Source organism: Gavia stellata, chromosome 18 (genome assembly GCF_030936135.1).
Source record: "Gavia stellata isolate bGavSte3 chromosome 18, bGavSte3.hap2, whole genome shotgun sequence".
Taxonomy (NCBI): domain Eukaryota; kingdom Metazoa; phylum Chordata; class Aves; order Gaviiformes; family Gaviidae; genus Gavia; species Gavia stellata.
In genome coordinates this window covers 15,183,034-15,209,468 of record NC_082611.1, presented here as the reverse complement: position 1 = coordinate 15,209,468, position 26,435 = coordinate 15,183,034, and the positions used below count along the sequence as shown (strand labels likewise).

The 26,435-nt window shown below is 36.5% G+C and overlaps 1 protein-coding gene across 5 annotated transcripts in view; it reads left to right on the top strand.

Annotated features, from left to right (window-relative positions):
- RBFOX1 (RNA binding fox-1 homolog 1) overlaps positions 1–26,435 on the top strand; it is a 1,305,306-nt gene that overhangs the window by 1,009,078 nt on the left and 269,793 nt on the right. For 2 of the 5 annotated variants that reach the window (XM_059826348.1, XM_059826346.1), the window contains exon 1: positions 8,359–8,457. The exons of 1 other annotated variant lie outside the window; for it this stretch is intronic. In XM_059826348.1, coding sequence (XP_059682331.1) covers positions 8,359–8,457 — 99 coding nt within the window. Of the gene's footprint in view, positions 1–8,313; positions 8,458–9,191; positions 9,223–26,435 lie in introns of those variants that run through there. 2 more of the 5 variants (XM_059826339.1, XM_059826340.1) reach the window with 2 other exon arrangements.

The following is a 26,435-nucleotide window of genomic DNA, read 5'->3' as shown; positions in this document are numbered from 1 at the left end:
AGAGAGAAAGGAATTACAAGTAGGGGAGGTGAAGAATGGCCACCATAACAAGAGAGAGTTGATTAGTGTTGATGAAAGCAAACAACTTGTAGAGAATATTGTAGAGGAATTTGCAGACTCTAGTTATTAGCTGAGGAAAAGGAAGACTCATAGACGTTGAACATGACACTTTATCAATTGAAGTTGGAAAAGATTAAAAAATACCAATTAGAGAGTGAAAAGAGGAGAGGGAGCTGATGCTGGACTCATGAACAGTCCTGACAGAGGTTACACTAATGAAGTGGTTGGAAAGGTAGTATGGAGAGGACAGGATCCCCAAAGGATTCAGAGGAAAAAATGGTTAGAAAACAGCAACTGCTTCTTTCAAAACCAGCAGGTAGAATAAACTGGGGAAAAAAAGAAGAGACACAATATTGCCTCTGTATATAAAATTGAACTTACTTACACAGTACTTCTGTCCCTATTTCAAGGCTTAATGAGCAGGCCTATATAGGCAGCTTTGTATCAATTCTAAATGCAAAGCTGCCTTTATGCCACAGCATGTAATTCTGCAAGGGTGATATAGACCCAAAGTTCTTAAGTTAAAAAACCCCCGACCAAACAAACAAAAAAAACCACCCCACCACCAACCAACCCTTCTCCTCATAGATTCAGGTATAGGAGTGGGGTTGGGTCACGGGATCTGATGCCTTTCTGCTGGAATGTTTTTTTGGAGAGTGTATAGCAGGCTACTTTGGAAAGCCTTAGTAGCGCTTCAGTATAAACTGAAGCTCAAACCTACAAAAACCTCTGTTTTAATTCTCCTGAGCTGCAACTTTATCTCTTTGGATGAAGATGGGTATTTAACTAGAACCCTTTGGCCTTGGCCATAAGAATTTTAAGATGTTTTAGTTGAAAGTCAGATTGAAAGCCACAAGAAAGAATTAGAGATGAAGGGCTAGATTTTGAAGAGTCATTGAGCTAAAGGTAAAACTTAGTCCATCTTATGGGGTAGTGTCAAAATTATGAGGAATAGTTTGAGATTTACTGGGAGACGATGATAAATAAAGTCCTCGAGGGAGCTGTGGAGAAATTGTTCACATACTCATGGGGAGTGGTCAGGCTGTAAACTGTAAGCAAAGGACAGGGGAAGTGGAGACTTGGAGATTCAGCTGCAGTTAGTTAGTGGAGGATTTGTTGGTTTGATACATACAAGCATGTTAATATCTAGCTGTTATACATTAAAATGAGCTGCTGCATTGTGGACTAAGTGTGGTGGATTTAGAATCAGGCAGAATATATGAGAGATACTCAGCTGTGGACAGAATAATAAAAGAAGTGGTTTAATTGTATAAGTAAACTGTGCTGATGTCCAGTTAATTTAATTCCTACAGAGAAAAGATACAACCTTTACATAATAGTATAATTAATCTATCATTTATTCTCCTTCTGAGATTTGTCACTCTTTCAATTTTTTTGGTTAAGAGATTAATAATCTTTCACAAAACCCGAAAACTTCAGCAAGATGTGTTTATGCTGCCCTACTATGTATACTTAAAATTGCATTTGGTGTTTGGGGGGTTTTTTTAACTTTTATTACTATCACATAAAAACAAGCTCTAAATTCATGTGCTCCTGCTGCTTATTTCACACTCCAAGTTAAATTATTTCCTTGTGATGTCATAACAGCAGCAAAGTGTGAGATGTGGTGGTGCAAAAAAATTGGGGCAAACTTTTTTTGATTAATGAATTTGTGTGAAAATTTTAGTTTAAAATAAGTGTATTTGATGCGAACAAAATTTGTAGTACTGCAAGCGACTTGTGTCTATATAAAATAAGAAAACAGAATTTTGTATAAAAAAAATTTGGGTGAAATAGATACTGTATGCCCTTACTGTTCAAATGCTTTCTCTTTCTTCTCTGATACTTAACAAACAGCCCACAGTGGCAGCAGGCAAAGGTAGGCTTCATCACTTTAGATAAAACTGTAGACTTTTTTTTTTCCTGAGTAGTTTGTAGCCCTCCCATCCTATATACTGAAGCTTTAAGCTACTTAACAAGTTGTATGCAATTTCTGCAATTAATACTGATTAGTTTTGTATATTTTATTATTTTAAAAATTCCAAGTTTTTAATTTAATTCTGAGTTCATTTTCTAAGGGTCATATTGATATGTCTTTTCATCTGGAATTCCGTAAAGAATATTATAGGGCAACACTACACGTGACACACTGATGTCATCTTGCTAACATTAGAATGTTAAAAATAACCTAAATGGTAATTATTATAGCTGGACACTTCTGTCAAGTGGTTCTTTTGTGAAGCAGGCTTGTACCACTGTGTCAGATTTAAAGAAACTCTGTGTATGTCTGTTGGAAAAAGTTTATTTGGTGGCGTGACAGTAGCGGATGGTGGGTGAGAGCACCCTGTGCTTCTGAAAATGAAACGTTGAAGTGTCCATACTACCTTTGTGTTAGGTGAGGCGGGAGGGAGATTGACAAAAGATTTTGCTGCCCTGATTTCTATTTCACCTTCTTGGTTCTGTCTGTCTGTTTCCCTGCTGCTTGAGTCTGTACTCCGAAGGTAACAGTTTGGATAAAGCTTCTTTTTCTTTTTTTTTTTTTTTTTCTAAACATTGTAATTGCACAACATCCTCAATCAGGGCTGCTGCACTCATTGCTTCCCGCTCTGCATAGCGCAGTCCTTCCTTTGTTCTGGCGATGATGCTTGTGCCATTGGGTGACGAGTGCTTTTGCTACTTCAGTTATCAGCCATACTGTCTTTCCAGTTGTCTGGCAACCGAGTCATTTGTGCCAATGCTAACATAAAAAGTGGATGGGAACACGTAGACAGAAGAGAGCAAGGGCAATGGTGCTCCCGAAGTTATTTAAGGTGCTTTGGAACTTCACCCCGTGCCTTCAGTGCACTATTGTGGTTAGGCATAGGCGTATGTTTCTGAGACACAAGCCTCCTGATAAAATACTTTTTTCTACCCTTTATTTACTCCGCAAATTGCGTGGCGGATTCCGTGACACCATCAAAAATCGGGTACAGCTGACTGTGTTTGAGTAACCGGTGGAAGCTGAGGGTGACATAACCTGCGTCTCCACTAGATGGAGTTGCTGGTACAGCTGTCCACGGAGCGCCGGCACAGAGCACCCTCGGCGGGAGAGCGGCCCTCGCGCCTTCGGGGGAGGCCCAGGGCCCGTGGGCTTGGATGCTAACCTTGCTTCCGACAGTGAAAAACCTGCTGATTTTTGAAGAGATACACTGGTGTAAACTCGCATAAAATTGACTCGGGATCAGGCTGTTAGGCCTGTCTTCTTTCCATCCTTCCCCCCTGCCCCTTGCTTTCTACAGAGCACCTAGGCACTGCAGGCCAGGAAAATAACACCTGTCCAGGAACATACATCTTCTGTTTGGAAGTGACGCTAACTCTTTAAAGGCTGAACATAGTTAGTTAGTTAGTTACCCCCCCACACCCCACCCCAAACACATTGGTGGGAATAAGGGCTCTTGGCTGCTTATGTTGTGAAAAATCTAGATAGTTAATGTTCAATGCTTATGAAATATGTATTAAGTGGTGCTGAAGAGGTTAACTGTACTATAGAGTCTTTGTAGACATTGGGTATGAAATACTGGAGAAGTCAATGGATGTAACACAGTGCTTAATGGAAACAGAAAATTAGTGATTCTTATTTGCCTGAGGTAAGCACGAGCCTCTCTAATATCTTGATCTTTGTGCAAAGATCTAGTGAGAAAGAGCAATCTTAACAGAAACCTTAAATTAGAAATACATATTTTCATGACAAGAAAACATCACTGGAAGGATGAGATGTCGCCAGTTCATTGAAAAAAATAGAGGGAAAACATTTTATTTAGTCTTTTGGAGAAAACAAATTGTTTAAAAACATCAGTGTTATTTCCTAGTTTATTTTAGAACACCATAACACACACGCGCACACACACATATATAAGAAAATAGAATACTATGTAGAATAAAGGCCAAGATATTAATGATTGCTAGTAATTTGTCAAAATATGTTAAAGAAGCATTCTATTTTTAAGCTCACAATATGCTGCTTTTCCTGGTTTGAAGTCCTGGAAGCTATTTTTTTTCATTTGGCATTAGAAAAGGAGTGTTTAGAGAAAGGACTGCACTGCTATTATCTTCTATACCACTTGCCTGAGTTAATTTTATACCACATCAACCATTTTATAAAGATGAGAAGAAAATACATTCTTCACATGGATAATGTAATATGCAGTTGTATTTTTTTTTAAAATGCTTGACATCTGGAGGCATACAATCTTTATAATACTGTATGTGTAAACTTGTTAGCGTAGGCTAATGCTGAGACAAGTTTGAAGTGTAAAATGGTGTGTGGTCTTGCAGGTGATCTCTTTCAGATCTTTTTTCACTTGATGGAAAAGGTTTGGCTGATTAGGCAGCCTGCTGTGATAATTCTAAAGGCTAACTTTTAGGTTGAATGTTTGTAAATGTGAAATTTGAACTAAGTTTTGAGAAGTAGAAGTTGACTACCAGATCACGACAAATTGGGTGGATGACTTTAAATGGAACATGTTATGCTAAATAAACAAATACATTATAAATGAAAGAGTATTTTTGTATTTGTATGTCAGCCGTGTGAGAAATGTTGTTGGTTCTTTTTGCTTTGTTTCACAGGTTCTTTGTTTTCATGTTTTTATTTACATATTCAAGATTGATCAACACTTTGCTGTTGGTATTTTTTAAATGGCAGTCTCATTGGATGTGGGGAGAGGGTACGTATCTGCAAGTTCTCTGCCTGTGCTATATGCCATGACACTGACAATCCAAACAGGTTGGAAAAGGGACTGTAGCCTCTCATGGTGCTGTAGTAGGCATCGCACCTCAGATGGATCTGTCATCACTGTGGAAGAACTTTTTATTTCTACATTTCTAATTGAACTCCCACAGAGGCTGATTTGGGTTGTGTAGATTGGTAGCCTCCTTTTGTTTTGAAAAAGGTTTATAGTTGTTGTTAATTGGTATCTAATTGATAATATCAGCAACTGAGGGTGGGATAACTGAGTTCACTTACTGAACCAACAGAGCAGCACTGAGGCAACTGGAAGATGTCATATGCTGTAGGTAAAGTGGGCTTTGCAATTGCACACATAAATTTTTGTAGAATAAGGGAAGAATTAATTTGCAGATGAGATATTGATGGGGCATATGCTGTTCTGTAAAAATGCATAGTAGTTAGAGCAATACTGTCACTGTGCATGAGGATAGAAGGTCAGATTGTGTACAGTCGTGTACCTCTGGCAAATTTGTGGTGGTACTTACTGTATATATAGCCATAATTTGGAATGTGGTTGTGATTGATGGGTTGGGTTTGGTAGAAGAGTGTGTATAAACAAGGAAATGGCTTTAAAGAAGATACATTGATTTTTATTTTTATAGAAATAAAACACATTTTGTTACCTTTTTTCTTTTTAGACATAATGACAAGTTATCCTTGGAAGGGATGAAAATTGGTAATGACTTCTCCCTGCATCTCTTGAAGTAGCATGTATCAGGCTAAAGAATTCTGTTTCTTTTTTAGGTCTCTTACACTACTGAATGACGTATGTTTATCTGTTGTTTCTCTGTGTATAGATGATTTGGATAGTTAAAACATTGATGTTCTTGTTTTAATAATATGAATATACAAATGTAAGGTATTCATAGTATTTGTGGGTTATATTTTTCTTACTTAGAAATGTGTGAAAATTAAGGATAAAAGACCAATGAGAAATTTACTTTTACTATTAATATTAGCTACATTTACACTACTAAACTCTCTTGAAGTAATTGTTCAACACACTGCTTTTAAGAGTTTAATCTGTTTTATGGATCTTCTTTTAGCTGTAAAATAGTGCAATAGACAGAAGAAACTTTGCTTGACCACCACCATGTTCCAGAACTTCACTTTGGGAAATTGGATAGACTTACATAGTTCCAAACTCTTTGGCTAGCAAGCATGCTGCCTTTGTTTTTGACATAATGTGGAATGAGTTGATTATTTGCCTCCTTACATAACGTATTTGTTTTTCATTGAACATTCTGATAAGGTCTTATTAAAGTACCATGTATTATTTATGGTATTTCATATGAAAATGAGCTGAAGAGAAAATTCTATCTGCTTAGGGCATTTGCAGAATAACAGCCTTTCTGTGCTAGGAAAAAAAAAGAATGAAGAAAAGCATGACATACTCCTGTCAGAACAAGAGACTGCTTAAGGCAGACAGAAAGAATGAAAAAAGGAGAAAAGGCATAGAGTTCATTCATTTCTCCTTCTCGCTCTCTTTTGCTCTGTGACGTGGGGGGTTTTTGGTGGTAGTTTGGTTTTGGGGGTTTTTTTTGGTGTGGGTTTTTTTTTTTTTCCCCTTTGTGATAAAGTAATCTGGGCTGTTCTAGTAGATCAGTCCATGATAAACTGCAAAAGCATGGATGTTTCCTAAGCCAAAACCAATTCCTCTGTAGTAAGTTTGTGCATGATTGTTTCGGTGTTTATTGCTGAGTTCTAAATACATTGCTTTTGTTGCATTGACTGCTTTTGAGAAAGAAAATTACATAAATAACTGATTCTGCTGGAAAATTTTCAGTTTTGTATGAAGAAGACTTAGTGGATCTAAATCAGTCTCTGAAGCTTGTGTGGGTGCAGGTATGTGTGCGCACATGTAGAATGAAAAAGAATATTTTATTTTTTTAATACAGTGCCTGAGTTACAGTGACATGTTTTGTATCTGTTTCTAGTTAAGTGGGGACTATTATTTGTTTTTAAGGGTAGATCTTAATATAAAACCAGTTACGCTGTTGATGAAATAGACTTCTCTTGTATGTGGGTTATTTATTTATTTATTGCTGTTAAACTCTTGATATAAGATGTGTTTTTGTGGGAGTTGGATATCTTATAAAATAGGTAATTTTAAAGTCTTCTGCAGAGTCTTTTTGAAAGGAACCCCTCCATAACCTCAGGTGTTGCTTTCAGGTTTGACCGTCTTTCCTGAAGAATTAATATTTAATTCATTTGTCAAATTCTAATTAAAAATAGTAGTATCTTATACTTGAGTTGTATCTAAGAAAAAAAAGAGAGAACCGTAATATAGGACCTCAAGGACAAGCTCTAATGTAAATTATTTGATTCGCAGGTCACATCCTACTTTATTACGTAAAGACTAACTAGATCTACTAATGAATAATTATTACTCCATAAAATAAAGGGGGGAAAAAGAAAAAGCCTGTAAGAGTGGAATACTAATTTGAGGTATCACTCTCAAAGTAAAATGTAAACATTAAATTCTGAAAATTGCAAATGTAATTTTTCCATGTAACCTGATAGGACAGTCCTTTATAATAGATTGACTAGCTGTCAAATGAATTTGTAATTTTAGATGAGACGGGTTTTAGACCAATTTTAAGACACAGTCTTTATCCAAGCCGACTCCCCTCCCCCCAGTAAAGTACACACAGTGTGCCATAGAATTTTGTTTCATTCCTAGTGTTTCTGCTGCAGTGGTTAGATTGATATTTCACAGTTTTGCTGTAATGCTTTTATAGGCTTCTCTGGGAAATTAGATGGTGAATGAAACATAGATATAAAATTAAATTGTATTTTAAAAAAGCTCATTTACTGATAGCACTGTATATTTGCTGGAATCCTCTTGACTAGCCAAGATTCTTTCCCTTCCCCACTTTGTGCTTCATACTTTTGTTCGTAGAAGGGGAAAGCCCTTTTTATGTCAGGTGTGAGTCCTGGGAGGGGAGAAAGAAGTGTGTGTGTATGTGTGCATGCAGAATCGTAACAGGCATTCGGTCCCAGCTGGGCAATGACACTAATTGCCCAGATCTCATGGATGCCTGTGATGCAGCACGCTCACTTTCTCTCCTTCCCTATCCTCTCCAGGGATTTTTAAAATGCAGTATTTGAATTTTGGTGAGTGGTAAAGACCCTGCCCTAGGACCCATTTGACAAATGAGAAGCTGTGCAGCATCAGCACCAGCCGACTGAGCCTCACTGAGTCAATCTCTCTCTCTCTACTAGTCAGCAGCTACTGTTGTGAGACAAGCTTCAGCTCTCTCTGTCATTGAGGAAGTTCCATTTGCTCATCAATAGGCTGCAGGCTGTGTCTTCTTTTTTTCCTCTTTGTTAAAAATTCGTAGTTTAAATCTACCAAGTTGCCTTAGCTGACAAATGAATGTAGGGATCTAGCGCTGGGAAAAAGAAGGCATTCAAGAAATACTGTTTCTTACTTAAATAATCAAAAGGAAAAAAACGTAGCGACAAGATAGGGCAAACGTGCTTGCATGCAAGCCCCCTCACTTGTTCTACGTAGACTTCAGAGCAACACCATGCAGCATCCCCTTACGGGTGCAACCTGCGTGGCACTGCCGAATGTGGGCATGTGTCCCCAGCTCTCCTGTGCCTTGACTTTTATGTACTTACAGCAGGTAAGTTTGCTTAACTTTTCCTTTTCCTATAGTGCCTGCTTTGTCAGCATCGTTTGGGGGATTTGTAATCTTGGAGATATTTTTTGTGTGAATAGACTGTATAAATGTCTCCCACTGTGTGGAGTGAATGTTATGCCTGCACTTAAGAATGGTGAGAGTGAGTAGAAAATATGTTTTAACAGAGCATCAAGCCTTTATAATTTTTTTTGCAATGTCTTTATTGACGCTGTTTCTAGATATTTAACACAGTACTTTGACTGCATTTCTCGGGGATACTGTAGCAGAGTTTCAGCCATAAAGAACTGCTCTTTATTCACTTGCAGGCATAAATTATACTTCTAATGTAAATGTGCCCAATGGCAATTTTGTTTAAGCCTTCTTTGAAGCCAGGAATTTTAAGTCTGTGTTGAAACATGCTGCTGATTAAAATCAAGCTGATTTTTAAATAACAAAAAGAAAAAATAAAAAAAATTTATAAAGCTATATCTGTACAGAATTAATACTTCTATCACTGAAGTATATTGGAATGGGTTTTAAAAAAATGTTCTGAGATCAGAAAAACGATACCAATTTTGAGTGTATTTTTAAGATTTTTTTTTTTAATTAATTTAATTTAATTTTTGCTTCTAGGGGTTTTTTTAAATATTTCCACCCCTCTCCCTCCCCAAATTATTTACTAGCTGGTACCCTCTCTCAGTTATAACTGGGTAATAACATGTCATTTTTTAAACTAGTATTTTGGAATCATCATTGTATTCTACTTCTGTTTCATAACTGAGTCCACCGTTATAGAGAGTCATCTAGTAAGTATGTAGAGCCAAGACAGAAATATGTTATCGTGCAAAAATGATTAATCCTGCTTATTCTGTTACTTTCTGGTGAAACTTCAGGGGAAAAAAATTCTTGCGCCTGCTGTAACAAATAGGGGCATTTCTTCCAACTTCCACTACAATAGTTTATATGCATATTGACTTCCATGAAGCAGTCTCTAACTTTATTTCTGTATTTACAAGTGCTTGAAAGATGTTTTACAGTATTTCTTTTTGTTCCTAAAGATTAAATAAAATAGATTTAAAGCTTATTTTTGTTTCAGAATATTTGTTTTCTATTACTGCTGAAAGAACAGAACTCAAGTATTTTTAGGAGATAAACCCTTCTGTAGCTTTTTTTTTTCTTCAATAGTGTAGTATAAACCATTTCTGACTTACAGCATGGGAGTGCATAATAAAAGATTCTTGTATACGCCCTAGATTATACATGTATGTGGGAGGGATTCATGTGTCTGCAATTAAAATTTGCATCAGATAAATATGATGTATTTAATATTTAAATAAATTGCATGTCATAATTAAAATCTGTGTTCTTAGTAGTTCTGTGTTCTGGATACATTTTGGAAATTATATTTATAGATCAGCTTTAATGATCCAGTGTGACTTGTGCACTTACTGGCTGTACACAAAATGTATTCCTGTATTTTGTTGGATTTGTTCCTTTGAGTTTGCCAAACAACAATTTGTATGTTAAAGATCCAGCTTTTGAAAGGAAGAATGTGAATTAAGGTGAGAGGTCAACATGGCCACACAAGGAGCTGATAAAAGATAACATAAAGACGAGGTTAGGTGCTATAATAACCTTCCTGTGTGAGCTATTGCAGTATCATTATGCAAACGCATCTATAGTATGGCATTGCTTTAAGGTTTAAGAAACTGTGCAACCATAATGACTACTTTAAAATAGTGAATTCAATTCCATCTATTCCATTTGAGAGAAAGATGAGAAGTGATTGCTAATGCACTTTACAAAGTGCTATATCTAGCGGATAATTTTTAACTCTTTAAGTGGATTAACTGCTACACTGAAAGTCTCTTTTTTTTTTTTTTTTGAAGTGTTGGCTTTCTCGTCTGGTTAATCCTATTGTCAGTTCAGAATCATTCTGCCAGTACTAATCACAATTATATATAAGTTAAAAAGTCATCTGAATTCCTGATGATAATTGTGTCAGGTTCAAAATTCTGTGCTTGTTGCTTCTTTAGATTGCTGGTTGGCATTTTAGTTATTCTGGATTCCTAGAGAGTCAGATAATTATCATCTTAATTCAGGTATGATTTATTTTTTTATGTATTTGGTTAAGTATTTCTTTAGAAACAGTGTTACTTTCTCTCAAAATTATTCGGGCAGAAAGATAGTACTGTGGTGACATTACCTACAAAGCTAATGTAATGGTTCTGGTTTAAAATAGAAAGGATAAGAAGTGTTTTATATTTTTGAAAAACATTAATAAACTTTTACCATTACAGTCTACTTGGCTTTTTTTCTCTTTTTCCCATATCTGATAATTTCTAGCAAAATACCTGTTTTGTATGTTTAGTGCAAATATCACTACTTCAGTGAAACTGTAAATGTTTTTCTCACGCTATAAAGTTGTCTATTGGTCTTAAATACTGGTAACCTAAAAGCCTTATCTGGCAACTTAATAACTAGTGATTCCCCCCTGCCTCTGGACCCTGTGACCAGCAGTATATAGACATTATGTGAACCTATAGAGTATTTTTTTCCTCTAAAAATTGCACTTCAGATATGTCTGCTTACTTGCACCTCAATTAAAATGAATTCAGACATCTCTATTACAACTGAGCTCTCTCTCAGTTGTTAAACTTTACTATTTAGAATCTATGAAAAAATTTATTGTCTATTTTTGTGTATATTTGCTAAATAAGCTAGTATTGCCACATTTAAATTTTAAAACTGGATATGTGTCTTTTCTGAAAGACTATAAAAGGTGTTACGCTCTTCTCAAGGTGGGCAAACCAGTCTTCTTGTCAATAAATATTTATGTAGCCATGAGGATGGTGGTTTTCTGTGGAGCTGTATTAATCATTTGGAAAATTCTGTGTTTTGATAGTAATTTAAAATTGGCCATTATTTATTTGCTAAACTAACACCGCTTGGTCAGTTTCTTTAGTATAAATGGTTAAATTGTTTTCCACATTGTACCCACAGAAGTGCTCTACTACTTTGTCCAGCGTTAAAACTTTAAGTATTTGCTCTGCTATCTTCCAGATTATGCATGTATATAACATTTTAAGAGCTAAGTGAGGAACTGAATTTTTTTAGAACAGTTTGTACATACAGGATGCTTTACCTAAAAACATTTAAAGCTTAACTGTTGAAAATAAAGTTGAAAATAAATTAAGTACAGAGGCCTAGTCTGAATTATGGATTAACTGTCAGTAAGACATTCACTTGAAAAAGCCAACAAAAACCGAAGGATGCTTCCGAGTTAGTTAAGCTATTTGAAATGTTCGGAAATTATTTGGATAACTTTTACTAGGATGCTTCTAACTTTAGAAATCCGGAAAGAGTTTTCAAACAACATTAAATCCAAAATGACTGTATCAGTGGCAGCAATGAACAGAAGGAGGATATATGGTTTTGATTTGGAAGTTTTTACCGTTTCATTATAAAGATAGGAACAATTGGGAAAAGCATAGATGCATTTGGGTTAGAGTTTTACATGGTGTCAATATTTAAAGATACAGGAAAAGGGAACTTGGATTTGTAGTGCACCTTATAATTTGGTAATATTTGATGGTGTTAGAAACAACTGAATACACCTGTTTTCTCCTTCTCCTTAATACGACTCATCAGTGCAAGAAATAATTTCTGATTGCAAGCTTACATCAATTGCTAGTGTGAAGTAATTTTTGCAGCAAAATTTTGACCACCTGTAAATTGGGATTTAGCATAAATTAATGGAGGCTTAGTTCTGTTAGCTGGTATTTCCCTATGATATATGTTTGCCTGGCCATAGGGTTATTTAGTTGGTATTTTCTGAGTAAAGTAACAAAATCTACTGTTGTTTTGAAACATCACATAATATTCCATGTCATAGTGTACAATGCTGCTGTCATTATTTTAAAATTGGTAAATTTTTTTTCTGTTTAATGATGATACATGTGCTTTGTTTTAAATAGTGAAGTGGTTTGTACAAAGGGTAATTCCTTTTAAATGGAGCAATTGCTCATAGTGGACATTCACAGATCGAAAACAATTGAACTGAAACTTCAATATCAACCTTTTCTGTCTTTAACAAGACAGTCGTTCATGGTACAGCTCTCCTATCGATGATGAAAAGAATCCACCATGAAAACAAAACAAAAACCAACAAACCCTCCATCTCTTCCCCAGCTATTCCATTAGTGGTTACATGGTAAATTAGTGTAATTTTATTTGGGCCTTAAGCATTATGACTATGGAGAAAAGCTGAATTCCCCACTCAGTTACTTATGTCATGCTTCTGGATCTGATGATTTATAGGAGTCTAAAAGACATTCTTTCTTCATGGCTTAATTCAATGTTGATTTATTTGGTAGCATTTTCAGTTGATGTAGTCAATAGTGTCAATAATGGAATAAGGATTAGAACAGATTATCTTTGTGCTAAAATTGTGTAAAGAATTAGAATGGATGAACAATTCCTGGATACAGTTTACCTTTTTTTATAGAGCACAGGCACATCAATTGCTGAATGCCACCATTGCAGTTACAGTTCTAAGTATGTCTTCTGCATTTTATACTTTAGTGAGTCTTCAAAGGATCAGCTGTTTTAGTGGAATTCAATAACTGATGTTTCATGATGACACTGTTTAAACCTATCATGAGAACACTGCCTTTCTTTACCTAGTCCATTTATAGTACTCCCTCACACTGTGGCTCTCCTGTAAAATCAGTTGATCTGACTTCAGCTCATGAAAATTTTAGGCATCTGTTAGCTTACAAATTGGAGTCTTTGCACAATTTTGTTCCTCAGTCTGCCATTTCATGGCAATTTTCATGTGAGTACATACAACCTCTGCTTATGACTGCATGAGTGAGAAGAAGTCCATGTTACTAATGCTCACTCACCATCTGTTTTTCTTACAGCTGGGCCTTGAATAATTGTCCAGTAGCTGATGGACTGAGGGTAGGCAATCTTGTCAGGGTTTTCTGATTCATTTAACCAGCTTCACTGCCCCAAGAGAAACATAGTGCTTGTTTATTCATATGGCTAGAGTAAAAAAACTGTACTTAGTCAGATAAATTATAGTACTCTGTTAAAACAAAAAAAGGAATTACCATGCTACAAACAGTATAATGTAGCTGTATTTGCCCCTCAGGGGGCAGTGTGGCAGTTGTAGGGAATTTTAGTATGTGAATGAAACAGACCTCAAAAGGTGGGAGCATAATTGTTGCATTAACAGTACTTCTGGATGCAGAAGTAAGGAATGATGTCTAGATGTGCTGTTTATCTTAATTAGGGTAAGTAAGATCATTTGGTATTCACCAATAAACTTCGAAGCTGGTATTTGAGATTCCACCTCTGATTCAAGACAAATTTAAGTGTTTACATAGCTTTTGTCTCACAAGAGCTGTTTTGTTTTTTTCCAGAGACTAATCAGAAGTGGCTTAGAGATCAAGTGCTATAGCAGCACTCATTCTGAATAAGAGTTAGTCTGGGGCGTTTAACTACAGCCTTGTTGAACAAGGTCAGTCTCTTCTCACAATAGCGAGAGGAGGTGCTTTAGTTAAGCACTCCCCCCTTTAAATACTAGAAGGAGGGAGGGGAAAAAAAAAAACCACAACAAAAAACCCAAACCAGCTCCAAACACAAAACCCCTCCAACCAAACAGAATCAGTTAAGGAGGTTACTTGCTGCTTTGGAATATAAGAGCAGGAGCAGTTGCAAAGGAGCTTCCATGTGGCAGAAGCAGGTGAATATTTTTGGCTTAGAATCATTGTTTTTATAACTGGATTCTTTGAACATTTTAAAAAAAGTTCAGCTGAAAAGTGATGGCTGGGTTTTCTGTTGTGAGCTATTGTAAGCTATTGTGAGCTATTGTAAGTTGTCACTATTCATTGATATTTGCTAAATATTTATATGAATGGTTATTTTCTGAAAAAATATGTCATGTGGTATTTTATGCCAAGGAAAGTGTGCACTGGTTATTTAAGCAGGGGTTTTTCTCAGGGCAAGTAGTAGATATTTCATTCAGTTTGTTTAGATTTCTTTGACCAGTAACCATGCCATACTAGACTATGAAGTTTTTTGTTTTTCAATGTGTGTATTTCTGGAGTGGTAAATAGATACTATGATTAATATCGATTCTGTTTAAAATACTTTTGAAGAATTTAGTAGATAGTATAAAGGAAAGCGATGAAAATTCTGACACTAGAATTTATCGCCTTGCTTTATAGAGTTAGAATAATGTTAGTGGAAAGGAGAAGTCAACACCCTCTAAGAATCCTTCAAGCTTTCCTGCCTTTTAAAGGTGTATGTGTAATTGATTTATCAGTTTTAAAGTGTGATGTGTAGTACAAGAGCTCTCCTGAGGAACTCCTGTCATTTCTTTGCTAGCATTGCTCATTTACCTCTGAGGTGCCTAGTGCAGTGCCATTAACTTCTTTTACATTTTGCTTCCCCTCCTATTCTGTCAGTGCAGCAGCCCAGTGAATTTAATTAGAGAAAATAGCATATCTAATGCCTATAGTATCCCGACTAGTTGAAGTTGGGCCTTTGGTCTTTTGCGCTACAGCAGGTTCCAGCTGTGGAGAGATCTCGCTGTGTTTTGATCCTGCTCTTTCTCATTGTGTTGAACACATGCAGAATCAAAATTAGATACCGTAGTAAGAACTGAAGCATTCAGTGAATTATTTTTTTGTTCACACTGAGTCACTGATTTTTATTTTTTTTCCTCAGATATGGAAAGAAAGTGTGTGGTACTTCAGAATTGAAATACTTAAGATGTTCAGATGTTCATGAGTAAGAATGCAAGTGCTTTCATCTTAGACCATTTTTTAAATTTACCTTTTGACCCTTTATATCAAAATACACCAAAAATTATTGGTCTTCCTATCTGTAACATCTTGAATATATCTTTTTTGTAACTGCATAAATGTAATTGTATCATCTCATACGTTTGTGAGGTGTGTGTATATACTTATGATATGCCTTGCCTCAATTCCTTACTGACTTGCACTGACATTTATTATTATTATTATTATTATTATTAAGTTTTGAAGACTGCTTCTTTGGTTTTGCTTCTCATAGCCTCTACTTTTATAGCTATCTTCATTACCTCTACTGTGGCCAGTAAGCCTTCTATAAATTAAATAGTTAATTACAGGTGTTGATTATGGGTATGAGACTTTCTTCATAAAGAGTGATAAGAAGTTTTAAAATATAAGCTTATGTTTTCATAATGGCCCTGTCTTCATAAGACAGTGTGAATTTAAAGTATTTGTTTGAAATAAGTTTCAATAAGCGTTATGAAGTGAGAAAAAAAAACCTGTTAAAAGTTCTCCCAGAGAATAAGATCTTGTCAAAACAGAGCTAGTGTGAAAATTTGGGGGTGAAGAGTCAGGCAGCCTGTATATTCAATGAATGTCTCCTCCTTTCTTGAGCTTTTTTCCTTGTCATGTATTAGTCCTATCTCTGGGATGTTACATGGCTGCATAGCTCAATTAATGCTCTATGGCAGGAGGAGGAAAAAAATGTCTCTCTCTTGTCAGAAGCGAAGTTATTTACTTTCAAAAGCTGACAGAATAGCACTGCAGGGGCTTCATTTATTTCCGTTCAGAATGTCATTATTGTGTAATGCAGAGGGACTTCTGCATGCATTGCAGGCTTATTCTTGTAATCTTTAGTCTGCTGGATGGCTGCATAAGTGTAAAATGGCACACTGGCATGTTTCCCTATTCTGACTTTAGTTCGTTCACTTTTGCAAAACTGCATTATAAGTGTCTTAAATATTTTACTGTTTAGATGGTGATAAATTCGTTTGTCAGTGGTGCTCGTGCTTGATACACTTGGAATCATGCTCTGGCCTAGCTGAAAGACTGATTGTATCCTTAGTTACCTTTATAATGCGTATCATCTTTCTTGATGGGTAGCATATGGTTTGAGACTGCTTTTTCAGCATTACTCTCTCTCTGTCATACTCTCTAGTTTTTCTAAGTCTAGCCCCAAAAGGAATATTTAGTGCAGAATGTTTTATAAGGACTACTTGCTATTTCATTTCAAAGTTTGAAAAAACATTAAACTTTGTTGTTGTTGTATTGCATGTACTTCAGAGGCAAGATAAGGAGTTTTGATGTTCCCTATCCAAGCTCAGTTTGTGTCACTGCAAAAATCACAGGAGTGTTCAGAAATTGCAATTCCAAGAGTTTTGTTTTGTTTGTTTTTTTTTTTTCCTGTTGCTACCATATTTTCCAGCTCCACTTAGAATACCACGCTTAGCACGTGCCCATGAAGTTGCCTGTTGCTCTGTGGAAAGATTTTTGGTACGCCTTAAGTAGAAACACTGATACAGCTAACTTCAGGAGTTCCCTGTGCCCAGACATTGCCCTTCTTTCTGCCTGCTCTTAAATAATAAAAAAAAAAATGCTCCAATGGAAAATTACCTCATTTGGAGAGGAGTCACCTTTTCAGTGATAGCTGGTTTTTTGGTTTTTGTTTTTTGTTTTTTGTTTTTTTTTGTCGTTAAGACTAATCCCAATTTCAGTAGGTTTTTTCAGTTTCTTTTTCAGTATCAACTGGTAAACTAAACATTTTAAAAATTCAAAATTCACACATTGGTAGTAGATTTTATTTGAACACCACCTGTCTTTAAATGAAGGGAAAAGGATTCGACTTCTAAATGGGCTTGCTTGCTTCTTTCCTTCTTTTCTCTTCATTTGCAGACATAAAATCCAATAAATTTCTATTGCAGTTGCTGGGCTTGGGGGAGAAAAAGGAAAGGAAAAGTACAAAGCTATTGGGAAGCGTCAAACACGGAGAATGATGAAGTACATTTCATAGCAGCCAATTCCAACCCCAAAATCCCTGTTGTGCAGGAAGGCTTTCCAGCTCACACAGGAAATTCAGCCATTGCACAACATAGTACTAATGATTTATACACACCACACCATTGCTTTTGTTCACTAGCAGAGCCAGGTTGTGTTAATAAAGGAATTTCAGGGAAAGGGGTCCCGGCACGCTGAGTTGTTTTGCTCAGTGCGGTGGATGCTGCCATCATAAATCAAAGGAATTTAGTGCTTTACAACCTTTCAGAGCTGCTGAGGGTGGGGTTTTTTCCTTTTTTTAAATCTGATTCACCTAGGAATATTTTCATTTCTTTTCTATAAAGAATGAATGAACTAGTGGATGAGACCTATCTCAGCTGTTTTAGGGTTGATTGGTTTGCTTCACAGTGGCATTATACTTCCATTTCTTTTCCATTTGGTATTTATGCTTTATGGTGTTGTCTATGGAAAGAGGCTAGCATGGTTTTATTAACATAAAGAGCTGCAGATCACATTATATTCTGTCTTGTTTCTTGTAAAGGCAAAATATGTTTGCAGTAAAGAAAGCAATTTTGTATTCATCTAAAATAAAAAATCTAATAACGCTTATTAAAGCATTTATTTTAAAATCAGGTTAATTTTTTTATTAGCAAAAAGACGCTTTCATGTTCTTTTGCAATAAATGTGAGTGTTAATTTTCAAAGTTGCTTTTTCGTCTGGAAACTTTGTTTCCTAATAGCAACTGCAAGACTGGGTACTTAATTTTGTATTCATTCACATAATGATTCTTTTCAAATAGTGGATTGATACTGGTATTACTGAAGAAAATATGTATCTATGTTTGATTATAGAAATGAAGATAAAGAAGGATGGTTTTAGAAAAAGCTCTCAAATTCTGATGTGAAATAGAGTATTAAACAATGTTATGGGACACTCTCCTAGAAAATAAACATTTGGTTGGATACTTATGGAATCTAATCTTGCCTTTCCATTACTGTTTTATGAAAGGTGTGGGGGGATGTGTGTAGAAAATAATTACAGTGAACATGTTTTGCAGTTAAAGGGAATCTGGCTTTCCAGGGGAATCTTAAGACTTTGTATTATGCAGCAGGCGCAGTGTTGGTAGTCTATTTGGATGATTCAGTCATTGATTCACGTAGCTTTTGCTTACAGAAAGTGTGACTGCCCTGTCCTGGCTTTGTTACAACAGAAACATGGTTCCCTCTTAGCCTTAGGAAAGTCAACGATGTGGGAATTAGTATTGCAGAAATTAAAGCTACTTACTACTGAGAGGAGTTTTTTGTTTGTAATTTGTTCTGTAGTCTGAAGGCAGATAAATACCTTCTCTTCCATTTTCATCACTGGTTTAAATATCACAGATTAATATAAGACAGGTGCCCTGTAAATGAGGTTTATGTTTATAGAGTACCATTTTTGTATTTGTTTGTCCTCTATTATTTGGGTGCGTAAGTGTTTCATTGTATTTAATTATGTCTGTGAGGCACAAGACAACATCTGCTCTATTGTTTCCTTGGTTTACAGATAGCTTTGATGGGTTATTAAACAATCTATTTTTCAAACAGAAAACAGGGAAACAAGCTGCACCCATATTATGTAATTTTGTAAAGGTACTTTATGTAATTAGTTGTCTAGTATTTGCACAATGATCTTTTATTTTGGTTGAATAAATGCCACTCTTAAAAATGATGTGATGATCTCAGGCAGTTTTTATTTAATAGTGAATTTCTAGTTTATAATATATGGGTTAAATTGTTTTTGCCACTATGAAATTGATTTCAGTATACATTTTATATTTAAATAATGCTCTTGGGTTGTGAATGCTAAGACAAAAATTGGAAATGTGTATTAACTTTCATTTATTACTGAAGCAGCTACTGATGAACTCTTACTGATTACAGAAAAAGTATTAATTAACTTGAATTACTTTTGAGTAAGAGTTTACACTGTTGCCAGACCATCAGTTGGGGAAGGCAACGCTCAAAGTGCTTTTACTCTCACAGATCTCACTCAGGGCAGAACAACCCTCGGTACTCCCCTGCTGAGAGAAGTTGTACTGTACGAGCAGGGAGACAACACTGTAGAACCTGACTCTGCTACAAATGGATTTCCTGTTGGAAGAGTGCTTGTTTCATTATCTGTTTTGAATTTTTTTGTTTTGTTTTTAATGTACCTGTCAACTGTTGCAAGTTTCTTTTACGTAATGCTGATGTCCACTATACTCTCTCTGGATGGATTAAGGTAAATCACCAAAAAATTCCAACTGCACAGCACGTGATTGTTTTTTGCCTCAAAAATAAAATCTAAAAGAAAATTTTCCAGACACTAATGAGGAACAAATCCTAAAATTAGGCCTTCTGTAGCTTTTATCGTTGCAGAAAGGCACCTATTGAAAATGTTTAAGGAAGAACATGACTTTGTAGTATTTTCATGGCTATTGAACTGCTGCTGTATACCATTATAGAGCTACAGCTATCTATAGCTGTTTCTTACATTTGTATGTTCAAGGCCTTTGAAATGCTGTTAATGTAATGTGGTTGGTTTATGTACACAGGTTTTCCATTGAAATAAAGTTGTTCAATATCATTTTAACATGAACTAAACTACCCTTTGTATATACATAAAGAACTAAATTCAAAGGGAAAAAAAAGGTATATTAATCATAGTTACTCAGAAAAGGATGTAGTGTTAATTCATGGTAGGACTGATGTTCCAGGTCCTTGTTTAAATGTCATTTTGCAAAATGGCATTCAGTTTTTAGCATAGAATGAAAATACCACACTTTTTTGTGCAAGGGTTTGTTAGAAATACTTCTTAATGTCCCTCTCACCTACCCATGTGCATCAGCAGCAAAAGATGTGAATGTAAAACAGGGATTTCAAATCGGTTCCTTCAAGTGTCAGTAAATGCTCCTCAATAGATTTGGAGGATTACACTTGCAGTTTTGACTGTCCACAAGCCTGTGACAAATGGAAACTTTGTTTTCAAGGTGTTTCCAGAAACCCACTGTGGGGGACAGGGGGGAAGGAACTATGTTTTATCTTGTTTTGTTTTATTTTCGTATAATGTTTATTGCTAAATGGTTTGGCAGGGTGTGTCTCTTAGGAACTGCTAGTTATGAACAAACATATGTGTTTGTATAGAACCAAACAAACCATGCAGGTGTCTTCAAATGCATGTGTGGGAATGGAGCATTCAGGGGCTTTTTTCTGGTATGCAATGCAGAGATGGATTTTAATGGGAGAGAAAACCAGGGTGAGAATTTCTGCTGGGGTAGATCAACACAGTTTATTGGCTTCCACTAAGGCTGTTTTCTTTGGCTTTGCTGGAAGATTAATGCATTGTACAGTTCATGTGCTTTTTTCTCTCATCATCATACTCTTGTACGTTTTGCTTGAGAATAGTTTTAAGTGCTTAGTTGCACTAAAATTATACAAGTGGCGTGTGCCCACGTCTAGCGGAAAATGAACTTTGAAACTTGATTTATGGTAACTCTAAGGGAAAGTTATTTTCACAGATTTATGAAGGAAGCTGAGTTACAGCAGGCGACATCTGATCTGTGATAGTGGTGGACACTGGTAATTTCCATAGCTTCACAAGGAATTAGGGCTATGGAGCACAAAACTGTTCAGCATTTTGTTTGTATGACCTTAAAGAGTTAACCAGGGCTAAACAGTAGAGGATAAGAATTCAGGAAATTCTACTTTTACTCTTCTACTAGTACCACAAATTTCCAGATAGATCAGTAGATAACAACAAAGGTTGTTAACTTCCATTGCTTATGCAGTAGTACTAGGTTACACAAGCATCTAAGGAAGCAGTCTGTGAAGGGGACCTATCATTAGGAAAAAAATTGAGGGAATTATAAAAACCTTTGAAAATAATTTCTATAAGAATTCACTAGTCCAAATTGACTCATTAATTATCCTGAAATCTGACAGTTCTGTAGAAGCAGCTATGTAACACTTTTCTGTCATTGCAATACCAGAGAGATGTTCCAATAATAGCATTTATAATCCAGAAGTACAAAAGTTATGTCTGTGGGAACAACAGGATATGAACTTTCAGTGCAGTTCATGTTCGTCGAGCAACACAAGTCAAAACTTGTAGGGGAATATTACAGTTCTTATTTTCATTTGTTCCTGGTGTTCGGTAACATGCATTTTGCTGTTTTGCTTTTTTACTAAACAGTATCATGGCTTGCATTTCTTCTGGTTAGGGACAGATCACTATTGAAAAATCTTGAGAAAAGGTAAGATACTCGCAGTCAAAGAGTTTGAGTTAAATTTTTGGTGTCTGATCCTCCTATGTTGCACTGTAGGAGAATTGGGCACATCTCGGGTCTTAGAAGGAGACTCCTTACTCTTTGTCTTATTTCTTGCAGCAATAAAATCTTACTCGTATCCAACTGATAACCGTAATGTCAGCTAAAGTACTAATTTCAATAAAAATAGAAATGATCCTCTTCTGTTGTCCTTGTTCTCTGCACAAATTTACACTGGTCCTTTGCTGGTGTGCTCCAAGGGCACTGACAAAGGTCGATTTAAAACCTAAATGAAGGTGAGATTAAAAAGGCCATCCTTTCTTTATTCCCTTCTAATATGAAATGGAATTAACCAAAAGTAAAAAATTTGATAAGCTGATGACAGGAAAGGCTCTTACCATCTGGCATTGATACAGCAGTGTTATGGTTTTCTGTTCTTCAGTGCTTATTCTATTCTCTTCTGTTATTCTGATCAGTAGCATCATCCCCACAGGTTTACATTGTCCTGAGGAAGTTGTTGTGAGAGAGAACATTAGAAATCAAGTATTCACGTGAATTCAGTATCCACAGTGGTTGCTGAAGAAAATCACCTGTTTGGTAGAATAGTTATTTAGGACTGGAATGTATAATGAATAGGTAGGATATTGTCTAAGAGGTCTTCGGGGAGGGGAGGAAAGAAAACACTTGATGTGATTCTTTAAGGTGAGATCTATTTACTGTTTTACCAGGAAGTTTTGTGGAAGCTTAACCCAGGGAACTTCATTCTTTCAAAGTAGTTTTCCTGTGTACTAGCTGTGTACATGAAGGTGCCTGCAGAGAGTCCCAGAGCAATTCTACTCACATTGACCTGACCTCAGTCACAGACCCTCAGACTACGGGCAGAAGAGATCTGACCCATCTCAGGAAAAGGCAGGTACTCCTATGCTGCGTAATCTGTTGGCTGGATAGGCCATGCACAGCAGCTACCTGTAAGACATCGGAATGAGTTTAGGAGTGGTGCCTAAGTTGACTTCAGATATAAAGTAGCAATAAAGTTGAAAAAGCTTTCTTCACCTCGTATTATTCAGATTCAGAGGCAAACTTCATGTCAACTGTGCCTTCTAATGCTTTCAGCCAAATCCTGCCTGCCTCAGATGCTCCTAGCTTATAGTACTTGGCTAAACTTCAGTACTTATAAACTATTGCTGATATCTTGAATAGAGCTGAATTATAGCTTGCATTACATCTAATGCTTTCAAGTCTTGATATTTTGTCTCTGGAGAATATGAAACTTGTCAGTTCTAAACAGAAATTCCCTCTGATCCCTTTAAAGACCTGTAGGGTTTGTATTATTTTGGGGTTTGAATAGGTTATTTCTCCAAGGCACTCTGCTCACTTAGGTTATCTACCCTATGCTGGTTTCTGCAATCAAACCATTGCATTTGGCATAGTAGGGTGCTTGAATGATGTATTTATACAGGCAGGAGGCATGATATAATACCATCTCATGATTCACTATGCAGTCCTATTAATATGAACTTTACTCGGGGGAATGAGTAGCTGTTACTTGTCAGCAAATCCCATGTGTATTAAGGAGCTGAAGCTGTACTGAAAGATCCTCACAGTGATACTGTTCTGTTCCCAAGGGAAGCAAATGAAAACTGTACTTTGAATAATGAATGGGGCTAACTGGGGTCAAGAAGAAGTCATAGCTTCCTGTGATACAGTAGTCAGAGTAGCCTGACTACAGCAATAAAAAGAAGTCCATTTGACCAGATTTGGCAATAAAAATGTGTGGCTATCTACCATCTCCACACAACCAAGGCCTGATAGATGACAGTGACAGGCAGGTGGCTTGTCTGTTCTAGAACACACTGTTATATTCCTGAGATCCTGTTTTATGCATGTTGGTGTCGACAAGAAGATGGCCATGAACCGATACTGAGTGAGACTGGTTGCGTGCTCAAGTATTGGCAAAAATCCTGTGTGGAACAGATGATGATCTATCATGGCATTGCTTGGGTATATCAATAGGATTCATTAAGAGTGGATATTGATCAGAAGTCAGTCTGTTTCTGATTTGCAAGGAAAAAAATATTTTGTTGCTGCTGCTCTGTATTTGCAAATGAATGTACTCCAAGGGGAAGATTATAGCCTGCTCCTACGTCTTGGCAGAATACGTGCAAAAATACATATTTCTTGGGCATCTTATATCCAGCAAACAAAAGAGAAGAATAAATGAATGAGATTAAGGAAGATAATGTGAAAGTATGATAGTAATACATATTTTGTAAAATACATATATATAGCCTGACTTTTTTTTTTAAATAATGGTATATGTGATACTGCTTATCATTTATGCCACTGGAAGTTGTATGTCATTTTCAGTAGTTTGGCTGTGTAACTGCATGATGTAAAACAAGCATGAGATCTTGAAAGTGTCTGTTCTACATTTCATACAAAACTTTCAAAACTGCTTAACTTCACATAGATTGGAGGCTTATCTCAACTTTTTAAGAGATGGCAGATAAACTCAAGAGCAGAGTAGTGGAAGTAGCCTGGAGGTGGGAAAGAGTTTGTTCTCAAAGAAGCCAACAGTGAAAATACAACTGATTTGGTACACTATCCAGCTGATAGGAATTATATAATAAAAGCCAGTATGGAACTCTGTAAGAAAAGGAAAACAATGCAGTGCTCATTAAAACATAAGAAACGTAGTGAAGACCTTTGCAACACATCTTCGGTGTTGTGAATAAATAGTAAGGTACCCATGTCGAAATCAACTCTTGGTAGTTAAAGCAATAGTATTTTCCTCCAGTTTTGCAGCTAACTTTTCTGAGTGATCCAGGACAATAGGAGAAAAACAGAGAAACCCCCGTCACAAATAGAATTGTACAGGGCCACGGAGTGGTTCATTGAAGGAGCTGCCCTACAAATGGCTTGCATCACCATGTGTGCTGCACCACTTTTGTAGCTTTAGAAGGTGATTTTCTGTGTGACTTCTTGCATAGTCTAATGTTATCTTTCTTCCTGGTTCAGTGCCCAGCACGTTAAATAACTGAAGTTCTCAGATTTATCCTGCTTTAATTTTGATGCGAATGCTTGCACAAAAAGACAAATCTCGTTGTGATTCAGAACCTTTCTAATTGATATGAAAGCACAGATAAGTCAAAAAGCGCCTATAGCTATTTGTTTTTTCAGGGAGTAGTGGTTCACAGATTGTTCTCCATTTTTGTGCTATGATATGTATGGATGATGACAGGTCCTTATGTTTCTGTGGTAGCCAAAGGGAAGTCCAGTCACAAAGGCATCCCTTAACTCTTTTTTTTTTAACCTGCTTCCTCTCTCTAGCATACATTTATCGCCTATGTAAGTGAATGTGTTTCGTGACTCACTGAAGGGTAAATCGCTCTGTCTGCTATCGGGAGACAATCTCTAGCAATCTAGTCTAAGTAGGAAGTGAGGGTTTCTAAGGATGTAGAAGAGGGCAAGCCTTTAATGTAAAAACCTCTGCCTTCACACATTCCTGAAAAAGTGAAGCTAAGTAGATGTATACCTTTTGAGTGTGTGTGCTCTTTCATATTAATGTCATAGGTGATGATCATCTTCTACCAGACACAGTTCTCTTCAGAAGGAATTTACAGTCTAAGATGGATACAAATGTATAGCTGACTTGCAGAGGAACAGAGATATTGGTCGTCATGCTGCTCAGCAGTCAGTTCATCCCCCAGTCAACGTTTTTGTGTGGCGTTCTGACAAGAGGAGGTTTTATGGGCTGAAAGAGAACATTCATAGATCTTTACAGGAAGTTCTTACCTGGTATCAAGGAATGATAGGAGAAAGCATCGATGCCATTTTGAGTGGGGTTAGGAGGTGAAGGAGTGTAATATTCAAGGCAATATGAAGAAGAAATTAACCTTTCAGTTGTTCACATTAGTAGCTAGGGTAGGAATGGGCTGAAGTGAGCCCTTGAAGGTGATGACAAGTACCCTATCGTTGCCGAGGTAGTAAAAGGATGTGTTGTGGGGCAATGCAAGGAGGGAAAGGAGAAGCAATCTTTGTGGGAGCATTCCAAAAGAAACGCAAAATAAACAGGCCGTTCTTTAGCCAGTGAGATACTAGAGCAGCAGGTGAATCAGTACGCAGTACTGACAACAAAGAAGAGTTTGGAATTACTCAAACCAAAGAAAAAGGATTGGCCATGTACTTGGAGACCAACATTTGCTGAGCTACTGCACTTAAAATAATGTAAGACCAATTGGCCTATAATACGAAAGCCTTGATTTTTCTAGGGCTACAAATTTTTTCCCAAATATGCTTCCAAAGTTTTTGCATGAGGTGATTCTGTCTGAAGCTCTCATAGTCAGCAGAACTGTAATTATTTATCTTTATTTGTCTTTGAAATGTCTACATTTGGCACCATTGTATATTTAAAAGAAAAAGGCTAGAAAGTTGAATTTCAGTGGAACTGAAGCATTGCTGGTTTCTGATTGAAAGAATCAGCTAGGTTCATCTTGAACTGCAGCTAGTTTTTAATTTGCTCCTAAGAGCTAATGTGATTTTTTCAAATAGAAACTTTAAGCACGGAAGAAAAATGTGTTATTATCAAATGTGCTGTATCCCACCAGTGTTCCACATATTTGAAAAAGGTGGGCTCTCCCAATTATAAACAGTTTCTATATCCTTGCCCTATACACTAGTGTAAACTGAGATGCTTAATACACTCAACAAACTCTAACAGCATCTGCCATACTTGTATCAGTATGACATCAGTAGAGATGGATGCGGCGGGGAACATTGTCACGAAGGATGAGGAAAAGGCTGAGGTACTTAATGCCTTCTTTGCCTCAGTCTTTAACAGCCACCCCAGGTATCCTCAGGGTATCCATCTCCCTGAG